At 46.5% G+C, this 13616-nt stretch overlaps 1 protein-coding gene across 3 annotated transcripts in view; it reads left to right on the forward strand.

Moving 5' to 3' along the window:
- Nucleotides 1-8304, forward strand: part of NSMCE2 (NSE2 (MMS21) homolog, SMC5-SMC6 complex SUMO ligase) — a 267276-nt gene extending 258972 nt beyond the window's left edge. For 2 of the 3 annotated variants that reach the window (XM_032253241.1, XM_032253250.1), the window contains one exon: nt 7950-8304. In XM_032253241.1, coding sequence (XP_032109132.1) covers nt 7950-8067 — 118 coding nt within the window. In that variant the 3' untranslated portion in view covers nt 8068-8304. The remainder of the gene's footprint in view (nt 1-7949) is intronic. The other variant, XM_032253245.1, reaches the window with a different exon arrangement.
- The last annotated feature ends 5312 nt before the right edge of the window (nt 8305-13616 follow it).

Here is a 13616-nt window from a genome sequence, read left to right on the forward strand (position 1 = left end):
CACACACACACACACACACACACACACACACACACACACACACACACCGTCTTCCTTCCCTTCTTCCCATGACCACAGAGGACCATGCTCTGTTCTTGTAATAACATAGAATCCTGAGTTAGCCAGACTGACTGGCATTGACTCAGTTTGACATTTCTTATGCTCTTATCATGGATTTGTTGCAGGAATGGAATTGCAGGTGTGACTAGTTCTCAATTGACTTCTGATAACAGTCCCTTTGATGTGTGACTTGCTTGTCCACTGCTCAGAAATTTGCTGGACCTAGAATTGGAATTCCCCAGCACTTCGAATCTGGGTATGGACTTAGAGATAATATATTGGAGACTGTAGATATCTTGATGGTCACTGAGGCTAGTAACTTATCCTATTTATTCTAGAAGAATAGTGGCTTTGCAGCCTAATGATTGCAAAATGTAGACATTCTTAGTACATTTTGGTCTGTTTTGAGTTTCTGACATAGTTGAAATGTCAGATTTCTTTAGTGAATATAATTTTCTTGGCTCCTGGCCTTCCAACCTTCTCTTTCTACTGAATTTATTTGTGTTCATTCTCTGAAAAGCAAAAATCATTGCTAAGAATAGGGGTTCCTAGTTTGTTTTGTTCAACAGCCCTTCTTTCTTAAAGTATGTGATATTCTCCTCGAGTCAGATATGAACAGAGCAGGGACTGATACAAAGCACATTTCTCACCACCAAGTCCCGGGATGGGGAGTAGCAACTCCCAGAATGGACATCACGTTGAGGTGCATCCTCTTTATTACACACTTTGATTTTCTAATGTCCTTTGGCCAACAAAGTGCTTTTTTGAGGGTTGGCATCAGATGCACCTGTGGAACAGATGCACTTGCCAGCAGAGAAACAACAAGCCAGGACCCACGCCTGCCCCCGAGCTCCGGGAGGCCAGAGCTGCATTCTGCTCACTGTGATGCCTCAGCACTAGGCACACAGCCTGATGCCAACCCTCAAAAAAGTACTTTGTTGACCCCAGAAGAGATCAGTCAGTGGAAGAAGACCCTAGCAAACCAGTCTAAAACATAACCGGGAGACAGGAGGAGTGATAGGAGTAGAGGCTCATGGGAACTTATGGGCGGGATGGGCAGGGTTCCGAAAACCAGGTGCATTTGGGCAGCAATAGATTAGAACTCAGGGCCTTCTTGAAACTGACTTTAGAGGTTTCTGATTAAGCATAAAGTCGTGTCACTTCCCATGATGCATGTTAGAGTGATAAGTAGTTCTGGGTTCTCTTTGTTTAGAAATGTCCATGACACATCGTCTCATTTCTTCCTCCTAGATTGTCCTGGCTATGTTTGTTTGTTTAGACTGGAGCTCCAGGTCCATTGTGTTCTGGCCACTGCCTGAATTTTACTGTGCAAGCTTCAGGCCCTGGGAAGGCTCTCTGCACTGGCTTGAGTCAGGATAATGTTGTTGAGACTTTAGCCCCAGCCAAGCACAGTAGTTAGAATAATTTCCTAAAATATATCTGTTAACAATAAGCCTATTTATTATCTTAAAAATAAAGCTGACTTATGATTTTTTTTTCTTTTTTTTTTGAGACAGAGTCTCAGTCTGTCTCCCAGGCTGGCGTACAACCTCCGCCTCCCAGGTTCAAGCAGTTCTCGTGCCTCAGTCTCCCAATTAGCTGGGATTGCAGGCACATACCATCATGCCCAGCTAATTTTTGTATTTTTAGTAGAGACAGGTCTCCACCACGTTGGGCAGGCTGGTCTTGAACTCCTGGCCTCAAGCAATCTGCCCACCTTGGCCCTCCAACCTTATGATTCTCCCATAGTATTATTTTCAATTTGGCCACATTCTGTTTGTGTGTGTTTTTTTTGAGAACAGGAAAGGTTTTTTAAAAAGTCACATTTAAGAGCATGTAGAGGGACCAGGCATGGTGGCTCATGCCTGTAACCCCAGCACTTTGGGAGGCCGAGGTGGGCAGATCACCTGAGGTCGGGAGTTCTAGACCAGTCTGACCAACATGGAGAAACCCCATCTCTACTAAAACTACAAAATTAGCTGGGCATGGTGGTACATGCCTGTAATTCCAGCTACACAGGAGGCTGAGGCAGAAAAATCGCTTGAACCCTGGAGGAGGAGGTTGCAGTGAGCTGAAATCGCGCCATTGCACTCAGGCCTTGGCAACAAGAGCAAAACTCCATCTCAAAAAAAAAAAGCATGTAGAATAAAATGGATTAAATAGAAATGGGTGGTTTGACAGCAGAACTCCAGCTTTGTGCTTGGAGTTCCTGTTTCAACACTTACCAACAAGCCATTCAGCCTTTCCACCTTGGTTTCCTCATCCGTAAAATGGAAATAACATCAGCATCTCACAGCATTTCAGGGGCAAGGAAATGGTAGGGAATTCCATTCTAGGTCTGGACTAGCACATTTCTTGGCAGAAGAGGAGTAAAAGCACTTAGGTGAAAGCTCTTTGGGGAGCAAAGAGCACTAACCAAATAGCAGTAGGGTTGTGGAGACAGAGACTGATAGAGTTGTTATCATTCCCTGTGCCGCTTAGTGACACATGATTTTAGACTCAGGGGATGTAGGATAGAATGACTGTGTTGAGGTATGACAGGAATCCCTCCCACTCAGGTTTCCAGAGGTATCTATAGACTTTCTCTCTATAGTTTGTGGACTAACCTTGGAATTCTTGGGACCCAGCTCTAGGAACTGTTAAGACTTGGGACCCAGATACAGGAACTCCCAGAATCATGTACTCTTGAGTGTTTGCAGAGACCAAGGTTCCCCACAGCCTTGTGGGACCCCAATTGCAGTTTCTTTTGCTCAGCAGTCACCTTTGCACTTGCCCCGTACTGTGGTGAAATGCTCTGGCCGGGCAGTGCCTGGAGGTGGGGACCCAGCTGCTCCACGGAGGCCTGAAGGTCTGACTCCTGCACAGCGATGATGCAGCAGCTGAAGATTGGGTGTTGCCACACCGAACTCGCTCACCAGGATGTCGTGGGATTAATGCCGAATGCTTGCAGAGACAGTTGTTTCTCCGGGGGGGCATGCCCTGATTCAGCGCTGTGGCATGATGGCCTTCCCTTGTCCTTTCTGCTTTAAAAACTTGTGTTTATTGGAGATGAACTGAGAAGCTAGGTTCTTCCCGGTTCCAGCCTCAGCCTCTCCTCCAGGAAGTCTTCCCTGAGCCCTTATTCATGCTGGACAGGACGTAGTGAGCACCCCATGGCCTGCAACATTGTCGGTGCGGCTGGCTCCTCTCCACAAGCTTCTTGACAGCGGAAGCTGTGGACCAGCGCAGGGACTGGCACACGGTGGGACCTGGTGTGAACTCCCCAGTCCTTGACACATCGACCTGCTTATTTCTCAGCCTTTTATGACAGCCTTGTGCTCTGCCTTCCTGTTCTTAAAGGGAAAAATTGAGGCACAGAGAATTTAGTCACATACCTGGAGTGACACAGCCGGGGGTTTAAGCCGAGCTCTTTCTCACTCTTGAGCCTGCAATTCTGTCAGTAGGCCATCCAGCTCTCTTTGGGAAGGATATTTGTTTTGGTTTGGTTTGGTTTTGGTTTTGTTTGTTTGTTTTTGTTGTTGTTTGTTTTTTTGAGATGGAGTCTCGTTCTGTCTCCCAGGCTGGAGTTCAGTGGTACAATCTCGGCCCACTGCAACTTCTGCCTCCTGGGTTCAACGGATTCTCCTGCCTTAGCTTCCCAAGTAGCTGGGATTACAGACATGTGCCACCACACCCAGCTGATATTTGTAGTTTTAGTAGAGATGGGGTTTCACCATGTTGGCCAGGATGGTCTCAATCCCCTGACCTCGTGATCCGTCCACCTCAGCCTCCCAAAGTGCTGGAATTACAGGTATGAGCCACCGTGCCTGGCCTGAGAGGGCTATTCGGTTCAGGCCCCTACCACCAGAGTCCATCCTCTCCGTGAGCTGAGACCTCGTTATTTGACATGGCTTACCCTGGACTCCATCCCACTGAAATGAAGGTGGGCGCCTGCTCCGCCCCGAGTGTGTGGTTAAGTCCATCAGACATTCTCAGCGTGCTGCTCTCATGCACTGACTAAAACCATGATGTCATCAGGAAGTCCTCACCACCTCACTCTCCACTTCCCTATCCACGGCTTATTCACTGTCTGGCGATCAGAGTTAAGGCTTCGCTCGGTGGAGTGGGAGAGACCAAGGCCAGGCAGTCCCAAGTGGGTGTTCCAGGTTGATGTATTAAGGGAGGGTCATCCCAGCAACCTACTTAGGGTTCCATTTCAATGTCATGGAAGCCAAAGTTATGTTACTTGCCTTTTCTAGTCACAAAAGTGTCTATATCCTTTTCCTGATCTTAGCTGCCTATTTTCATACTTAAAGACATAATTCACTAGGCGCAGTGGCTCATGCCGGTAATCCCAACATTTTGGGAGGCTGAGGCAATGGATCACTTGAGGTCAAGAGTTCAGGACCAGCCTGGGCAACATGGTGAAACTCTATCAAATTTTTTTTTTAATTAGCCAAGCATAATGGTGCACACCTGTGGGCCCAGCTACTCAGGAGGCTGAGGTAGGAGCATCGCTTGAGCCTGGGAGGCAGAGGTTGCAGTAACCCAAGATAGTGCCACTGCACTCCAGCCTGGGTGACAGTGAGACCCTGTCAAAGAAAGAAAGAGAACGTGCCTGTAATCCCAGCTACTCAGGAGGCTGAGGCAGGAGAATTGCCTGAACCCAGGAGGCAGAGGTTGCGGTGAGCCGAGATCGCACCATTGCACTCCAGCCTGGGTAACAAGAGCGAAACTCCGTCTCAAAAAAAAAAAAAGAAAGACACAGAAAGAGAGAGAGAGAGAGAGAGGAAAGAAGGAAAGAAGAAAGGAAGGAAGGAGGGAAGGAGAGAAGGAAAGAAAAGAAAAAGAATTCACTCTGAGACTTCACAGTATAGGGGGATGGGCTAGGAAAAAAAACAGATTTTTAAACTGCTGTAAGACATTTCTCCAGCCTTGCCCTAATGCAAAGCCAAATCATCAAAACGATGCATACGTGGGCTAGATCACCCTGAGCCTCTTTCATATAATTGCCTTTCTATAATTATGATTTAACACATCCTGGACCTGAGTATATAGGGCACTTTTTTTTTTCTTTTTTTTTTTTGAGACAATCTCGCTCTGTTGCCCAGGCTGGAGTGCAGTGGTGCTGTCTCAGCTCACCACAACCTTACCAGCTGGGTTCAAGCAATTCTCCTGCCTCAGCCTCCCCTAGTAGCTGAGATTACAGGCTCCCGCCACCACGCCCGGCTAATTTTTGTATTTTTAGTAAAGATGGGGTTTCACCGTGTTTGCCAGGCTGGTCTCAAACTCCTTACCTCATGATCCACCCACCTCGGCCTCCCAAAGTGCTGAAATTACAGATGTGAGCCACTGCGCCTGGACATGTTTTAATATTTTAAAAATAAATATTGTTACCAAGCATATTATTTATTTCGTTAATTAATGCCCCTCTAATGTAAAGACTCCTTAATCCACAGATCAGGGCCGAGAAATACTTCCTCTTTCCTACCACTAGACACACTGGAGCTCCCATGAGCAATTTGTTTCCTTCTGGTTTGCATCTTTAGTGTGGTTTGCATATTTGTTGTTTTTGGTCTTAATATGTTGTGTTTTACGGAGAGCTATCACGGATCACTGGGCCAAAGCTGAATGTGGGCAGGAACCATATATTTCTATTTCTTGTTTGGTTTTTTTTTTAGACAGAGTTTCACTCTGTCACCCAGGCTGGAGTGCAGTGGCATGATCTCGGCTCATTGCAACCTCCACCTCCCAGGTTCAAGTCTCCCAAGTAGCTGGGACTAAAGGCCCATGCCACCATGCCTGGCTAACTTTTTTGTATTTTTAGTAGAGACAGGTTCTACCGTGTTAGCCAGGATGGTCTGGAACTCCTGACCTCGTGATCCCCGCACCTCGGTCTCCCAAAATGCTGGTATTACAGGTGTGAGCCACTGCACCTGGGCTTATATTTGTATTCATAGTTGCATGCTTAGAACCCAGCACAGGGCTGATCCCTAGAAGAGTCAGTTAATGCCTGAATGGGTGCATGCATGTGTTGGATATATGCAAGATAGAAATAGATCCAGAGCTTTAAAACTTCTTGGAAGAATGATGATGAGGAAACAAATGGTAGTCACAGGGGATCAGGAAGGGAATGAACATTACTGAGCACTGTGTTGCCTGTCACCCTGGGAAAGAGGGGTTCTCTCCCCATTTTAAATCAGAGGAAAGAGAGGCTCAAGAAGGTTACGTGGGGCAGGGCACAGTGGCTCACATCTGTAATCCCAGCACTTTGGGAGACCAAAATGGACAGATCACAAGGTCAGGAGTTCAAGAACAGCCTGACCAACATAGTGAAACCCCATCTCTATTAAAAATAAAAAAATTAGCTGGGCATGGTAGCACGTGCCTGTAATCCCAGCTACTTAAGAGGCTCAGGCAGGAGAATCGCTTGAACCTGGGAGGCAGAGGTTGCAGTGAGCCGAGATCGTGCTATTGCACTCCAGCCTGGACGACACAGCAAGACTCCATCTCAAAACAAAGAAAAAAGGTTCTGTGAATTGCCTGTGGTCTCATAACTAGCAAGTAGGTGGTAGAGAGAAAATTCAGACCTAGGTTAGCTTGACTCCAAACACTGGGCCTCTAAATCTACTAAAATTTGGTTCACTTTGAGAACCAAATTCTTTGGGAAGAAATCAGGTGACTTCATCCAGCCCACGGCCTTCAGTTAAGACCACATCTGAACAGAGCCATGGCTTAAGTTCCACCCCTTTCTGGGTGACTCACACTGATTTCTTCGGCCACAGCCTTTCCACCGAGTCCCAGTGGCCCACTCATCCTCTATTCTGGGAGGGCTACTGGGCATCCATTCCAGAGGAAACAGATACCAACCAGGACTGTGGTTCTGTGCCACAGCCTGTTTTGCCCCATCATTTTCCATCATGACAAACGGCAGTATCAGTCACTGATCTGCCCAGATGAAGCTCGCCTCTTCCCTTTCCCTCACGCACCACGGCAGCTCCATCAGCCAGTCCTATGGGTTCCACGGTCAAGCGTGTCCTAAAGCTGATCGCCTTGCCACCCTCAGCCGAGCTGGCCTCCTCTCTCTCCTGCACCTGCGGGATCCTCCACACTATTTTCCCTGCCCCTCTGTTACCTCCCTGCTTTGTGTTCTCCATAAGCAGCCAGAGAAACATTTTCTATATATAAACCAAACCAAACCCCTCCCCCATCTCAAAACCTTCCAGCATTTTATCTTCATATTTAAAATAAAATCCAAGTCTGGGCACGGTGGCTCACACCTGTAACTCCCAGCCTTTGGGAGGCCAAGGCAGGTGGATTACTTAAAGTCAGGAGTTTGAGACCAGTCTAGCCAACATGGTGAAACCCCGTCTCTACTAAAAATATACAAAACTGCCGGGCACAGTGGCTCACGCCTGTAATCCCAACACTTTGGGAGGCCAAGGCGGGCGGATCACAAGGTCAGGAGTTCAAGACCAGCCTGGCCAATATGATGAAACCCGGCTCTACTAAAAATACAGAAATTAGCCAGAGTGCCAGCTACTCAGGAGGCTGAGGCACAAGAATTGCTCAAACCTGGGAGGTGGAGGTTGCAGTGAGCCGAGATCAAGCCACTGCACTCCAGCCTGGCGATGGAGTGAGACTCATTCTCAAAAAAAAAAGAAAAGAAAAATTTAGCTCCATGATGAGGTAGGCACTACTCACGTATTGGTATTGCTTGTGTCCCCAGCACCTGGACAGGGCCTGGTTCAGGGAGGGACTCAGTGAATAAATGAATGGGCACACTTTGGTCCTGATTTTTAACGCTTTTCCTTTTCTGGTAAAATGCCTCACTTAACTACTTGAGTGTAAAAGAATTTTCTGCTTAAGACATTAAAGGGGACTGACTTGACGTTCTTTCTCCCTCACAGTTGCCCTAAAATTGGCTGTAGCCACACGGATATGAGAATGTCGGATCTCGTCCAGGATGAAGCACTTAGAAGGGCGATTGAAAACCACAACAAGAAAAGACATCGTCATTCCGAGTAGGAAAAGCCACCTGCCCGCAGGGCATCCGCAGCCTACCTCCGACCCCAGCCGTTTGTAGAGAGCAGTGCTGAACCCAGCAGTTAGGGACTGGCTGCAGAGCATACTTGTTTGGGGTAAAACTGGATGCTTTTATGTGTGCTTGAAAACATTTTTCTAAGTTACACAACAGAAATGCAAGCATATTGTTTATTTTTAAGTGTTCTATAATGTTGAATAAAACTTTGATCATCTGCAGTGTCCTGCCTGCACACCTCCTAATGTATGGATTATTCCAGAGGTGCAGGCAGTGCCATTTCAAGGACATCAGACTGATTTTTATAAGTTTGGACTAAAGAATGTCTTTCAGCCCGGTGCGGTGGCTCATACCTTTAATCCCAGCACTTTGGGAAGCCAAGGTGGCCAGATCACTTGAGGTCAGGAGTTCAAGACCAGCCTGGGCAACATAGTGAAACTCCATCTCTACCAAAAATACAAAAATCAGTCACGTGGGGTGGTGCACACCAGTAATCCTAGCTACTCGGGAGTCTAAGGCAGGAGAATCAGTTGAATCCAGGAGGTAGAGGTTACAGTGAGCCGAGATCCCACCACTGCACTCCAGCTTGGGCAAAAGGGCAAAAAACTATTTATAAAAAAAAAAAAAAAAAAAAAGAATGTCTTTCAAGTGATATTTGAAATTAAAACATATAGAAACACCCCTATTGCAAAGCATTTTCTATGAGTATAGTAAATAATAGCATTGAGTTATAAAGCAAAGCCAGTTTACTTTCCTGTATTTACATTGTATATTGACAGTTCCAAACATATAAATGCTTTTAGTGTCATTCTGAATGGAATAGAATGCTCCAGTGACTGGCTTATCAGTGCATTGCAGTGATGATTGATGCCTATAATGGAACTCTGCTGCAGCCCTCCCAGAGCCTAAACTGCCATCAACAGTAACTACATTCCAGCTGCTCTGTTTTTCTGGATGGCTGGCTGCAAGTGACTTCATCCCCCTGGGCGCTGGTGTCTTCAGCCATGAAATGAAGGTGTTTAACAAGATGCTCTCTAATGTCCTATGACCCCTGAGAGTCTGTGGACTTACACCAGCAGGATCTTTAAGTTGAATGTCTTCAATTACATTCTAATTGTGTGATGAGCACCAATCTGTTGTCTCTATTATTTAATTAAACCAAATGAAGCATACCCTGGTGACACTGGAAAACCAAGAATAGCCAATAATAGCTAACATTTATTGAGTACTTACTGTATACCAGGTGCTATTCTAAGTGCTTTACATATGTATTAATTCCTATAATCTTCATAGCCTATCGAGAGAGTTACAGTTCTTACAGATAAGGAAAACGAGGCACAGAGAAGCGAAGCCACTCATGGAAAGTCATAGAGCTAGGAGATGGCTGAACTGGGAGCAGAATCTGGAGAGCCCAGTCCTAAAATCCCCACTATTAATTCCATACTCTCCTCCTCTCTATTGACTTAATTTAGAATCTGAAAATATATTCAAAGCTTTTGTAAATAAACAATGTGTGTGTGTGTGTGTGTCTGTGTCCGTCCATTTCCAAAAACAGTCTAATTACAATGGAGGCCTAGGCAGGAGGATCACTTAAGCCCAGGAGTTTGAGACCGTCCTGGGCAAAATAGCAAGTCCCCATCTCTATTAAAAAGGAGGCAGGTCATCGAGGTGGCTCATTCCTGTAATCCCAGCACTTTGGGAGGCCTGCCTCAGCTGACCACCCCCCACCCCGCCCCCCTGTGTTTGCCATTATCCCAGATTGCCCAGCGGAGCTTCCCCCGCAACACACATAAGCTTCCCCTCACCCCACCCTGCCACCTTAACTGTTATTATGATAATGCAAATACTCCTCACCCCACCCTGCCATCTTAACTACTCTTATCCCACCCGCCTTTGTGACTGAACTTATGGTAATGTGTACTCCCTGCCCGTATCCCCAGCACTGTAACTGATCTTACTCTGTAACTTTCCACTGCCCACCCCAAACCTATAAAACCAACTCCTGTCCCACTGCCCTTTGCTAATGTCCTTTTCGGCCTTAGCCCACCAGCACCCAGGTGAATAAACAGCCACGTTGCTCACACAAAGCCTGTTTTGGGGGGGTCTCTTCATTCAAAGCATGCGGGGTTTTTTTTCTATTTTTATAACATTTTATATAACTCATAAAAGTGTTTGTATAAAAATTCACACAAAGTTGCTAGAGAGCATACAATTTCCAAAAACGTCCTGGGTTTTTGTTACATTCAGTTTTCTAAGGATGCACCCCAATCAATGGTAAAATGCAGACATGATGCGAGATTTCATATCTTTGGTAAAACTATTCTCATTATTTTGTATCCTCCCAGTATTAACTCTGATATCCACTTTGTGCAGGGTCTGCTATTACTAGGATGTCAGAAAAACGTTAAGGCTGGATCCACGAGAGGCAAGTGTTTCCAAACAGCAGTGATAGCCCCTTGGCCCCCACCCCACTTCATATATCTATAGTCTACCTACAGCCAGGCAGGGTGCAAGCTCACAACCTCCACTTGGGAGTCTCGAGACCCCTTCTTGTCTGGGCAAGAAGCAAACATTTGGGGGGAACATTGGAAACGGAGGGCGTCTCTAAAGGAACCTGGTGGCCACGCTGTGGTGTGGTCAGGCCAGCACCTGTTACCAATTAAATAGCCAATCCATTCACCACTAAGTAGATCCCATTGGTTGGTTGGTTGATGGTTGCTGCTAAGTGGTCCCCTCCCCACAAACATAAAAGGGAAGGAAGGTTTGGAGCCAACACTGAAAGGGGAGGGGCACACTAGCGCAAATGACACCAGGCATGACTTTATTCCCTGTCAAACATTTGTTGTCGTGTAGACACCGCCAAGGTGAACTGAAGCAGGATGCGAACACTCAGTACATTCATCAATATCTTCATACAGTCTTTAAAAACTTACACAGAGAAACTGATGAAGACTACCACCTACCGTGACTTACTAGTTCATTCAACATCAAATGTGTGCTAACTTTTTAGTCCTTGGGATACAAGGCCAAAAAAAATTCAAAAAACAAGTAAAAACCAAAGATTTAGATGCGGGGGTGGGGAAGGAAAGGGCTTGCCAATAGGTTTCATGGAGTACATTAAATTTTGAAAAAAATAAGTATATTGTACTTCTATTGCTTCATGTAAAAAATTTAAAATAAAAAAATGCCCACTGGAGCCACCTGTATAGTTGGAGAAGTGAGGACACCATACAGACGGGACAAGGCCCTGCAGGCGTTTCCTGACCACAGTCCAGGGGAGGGAATAGTTCCCAGGTGTGTCCACTTCTCTCACAGAAAGGGACTGTAAGATTCTGGGGGAAGAAGCCCTACACATGAAAGGCATTCAGAAAATCATTGAAATATGGTTTCCAAAAACTGAACATGCTCTAGGTTAGAAAGAGACATACTGAATTCCTAGAACCTGTTGATTTCTCTAACATGGGTAGATGGGAGTTTCAAAAAAATTAATAAATGATTGTGCGTCTAAAGTTGCAGGGTCAACATTCCACCCTCTAGAAAGCAGGGTAATTCATGGCTTGGAGTCCTCTTGTTTACATCCTAGAAACCAGAACAAATTCCATGGGACCTCCCCACTCCAGCCCCCAACAACCAGCGAGGCGGGGGGAAGGGTGTAGGAGGGGGCCACCGCTGTCTTTGGGTAGGCTACGTGTGTGTGCATGCTGTGTGCATGTGCTGGAGAGACTAAGGCATAGAGAAGAGCCCAGGCCAGGGGGGAAAGTGAGTCTCCTGGCTGCTCCAGTCCCTTCTTTCCAGGCACAAAGAAGGTGAACTTGTTATTCCTGTAGGCCCCCTTCATCTCACTTGAGCTTTTAGTAAGCAGTAGCTGTGTGTGACAGTCATTCAGTCCCTGTGCCTTTCTCAATCTGTTTGCAGTTCCAACAGAAATAATCTATAAATGACACTTGAGAGCAAATTTACTAGTTAGATCAGCAACTTAACATTGCTTAAAATCCTATATTTTAAAAAATGCTCCTGGGTACAGGCAAAATTTTGTCATACAGCCACTGGCACTGAAGACTATCAGCTGAATGAAGAAAATTCAGATTGTTTCTATTATCTCTGCATTTTAAAGTAGCAAAGTATTAAGCCATCCCACAGGGGTTCTAGGACCACCCTGTGTGATTCAATTCATTTTCCGGGACTCTAGTATGACATCTTGTTTGCATTTGACTGTTTCCCTTCCCTCTCAGGCATTTGGCCCCCAAAGTTTGGTAGGTAAAAGTATTATTTTAAAGGATTTTACCTGTTGGGGAATTTCCCGGTTGGTGCTCCTGGAGAGCATGCAGCTGGCCTGTAGGAGCCTGACATTCCCAGTCAGTGGGGAACGAAGGCATGTGCCCCCCAAGGCAGGGGGTGGCCAGGTGCAGGACAGCAGGACCTTCTAGAGGGTCCCAGGGGAAAGTTCAGAGTGGACCCTGGGAAGGGACACAGGTGCCCCATCTGAGATGGCCTGTGTCCTTCCAATGCCTGGTATCCCCAAGAGCCACTCAGACCTGGGCCCGCCCTAGGGAACGAGGCTCTGGTGCTGCCTGGAGGAGCTAACACTGAGGTCTGGGGAAGTCACCACACAGCTCCCAGAACCTGGATCATGTACAAACACATACGTGGAAAGTAAACAGTTCATGGTGAGCCCAAAGAGCCTCACCCTTAAATCTAACAAGAAGCCAAAAGCCCCCGCACTGTTTTCCAAGGAAACATGTCTGCTCCTTCCAACGAGCAACCATGTATGGAGACGGAATGGGGGCAGTGGAAGGACATGGCTCAGATGGAGACACTGCGAACGTGTTTCCACACTGTCTACATTCATATCATCATCATCCAGTGTTCTCATCTACAGAGTGAGTGCAACATTCTACCAGCGCACCTGAAGGACAGGCCAAGCTGAACGGAAGCCCTCCCAGGCACCAGAGCAGAAGGGAACCTTGCACATGGTCATAAAGGACTTGCCGCTATTCCATCCCCTCTACTGCCATCCAAGGGGCATCTCAACTCTTCCAAAATCAGATGTCAAAGACAAGGTTAGTAAAATCAGTATCCATGCCACCTGAAGCTATGATTAGCCACTGTGCACGAACATGGCACTTTAAAAATGATTTTTTTTCTAAGTAAAATGGCCCCCAAAGAGCCCAGTGAAATTTTTTTAAGGGTTTCTTTTTAATTAAAAAAATGGATAAAAATGGAAGTTGTGGCCGGGCGCGGTGGCTCAAGCCTATAATCCCAGCACTTTGGGAGGCCGAGGCGGGTGGATCACGAGGTCAAGAGATTGAGACCATCCTGGTCAACATGGTGAAACCCCATCTCTACTAAAAATACAAAAAATCAGCTGGGCATGGTGGCGCGTGCCTGTAATCCCAGCTACTCAGGAGGCTGAGGCAGGAGAATTGCCTGAACCCAGGAGGCGGAGGTTGCGGTGAGCCGAGATCGCGCCATTGCACTCCAGCCGGGGTAATGAGCGAAACTCCGTCTCAAACAAACAAAAAAAAAAAAAAAAAAT

The sequence above is a fragment of the Sapajus apella genome, unplaced genomic scaffold (genome assembly GCF_009761245.1).
Source record: "Sapajus apella isolate SASKATOON/1434 unplaced genomic scaffold, GSC_monkey_1.0 scaffold3, whole genome shotgun sequence".
In the NCBI taxonomy this organism is placed as follows: Eukaryota; Metazoa; Chordata; class Mammalia; order Primates; family Cebidae; genus Sapajus; species Sapajus apella.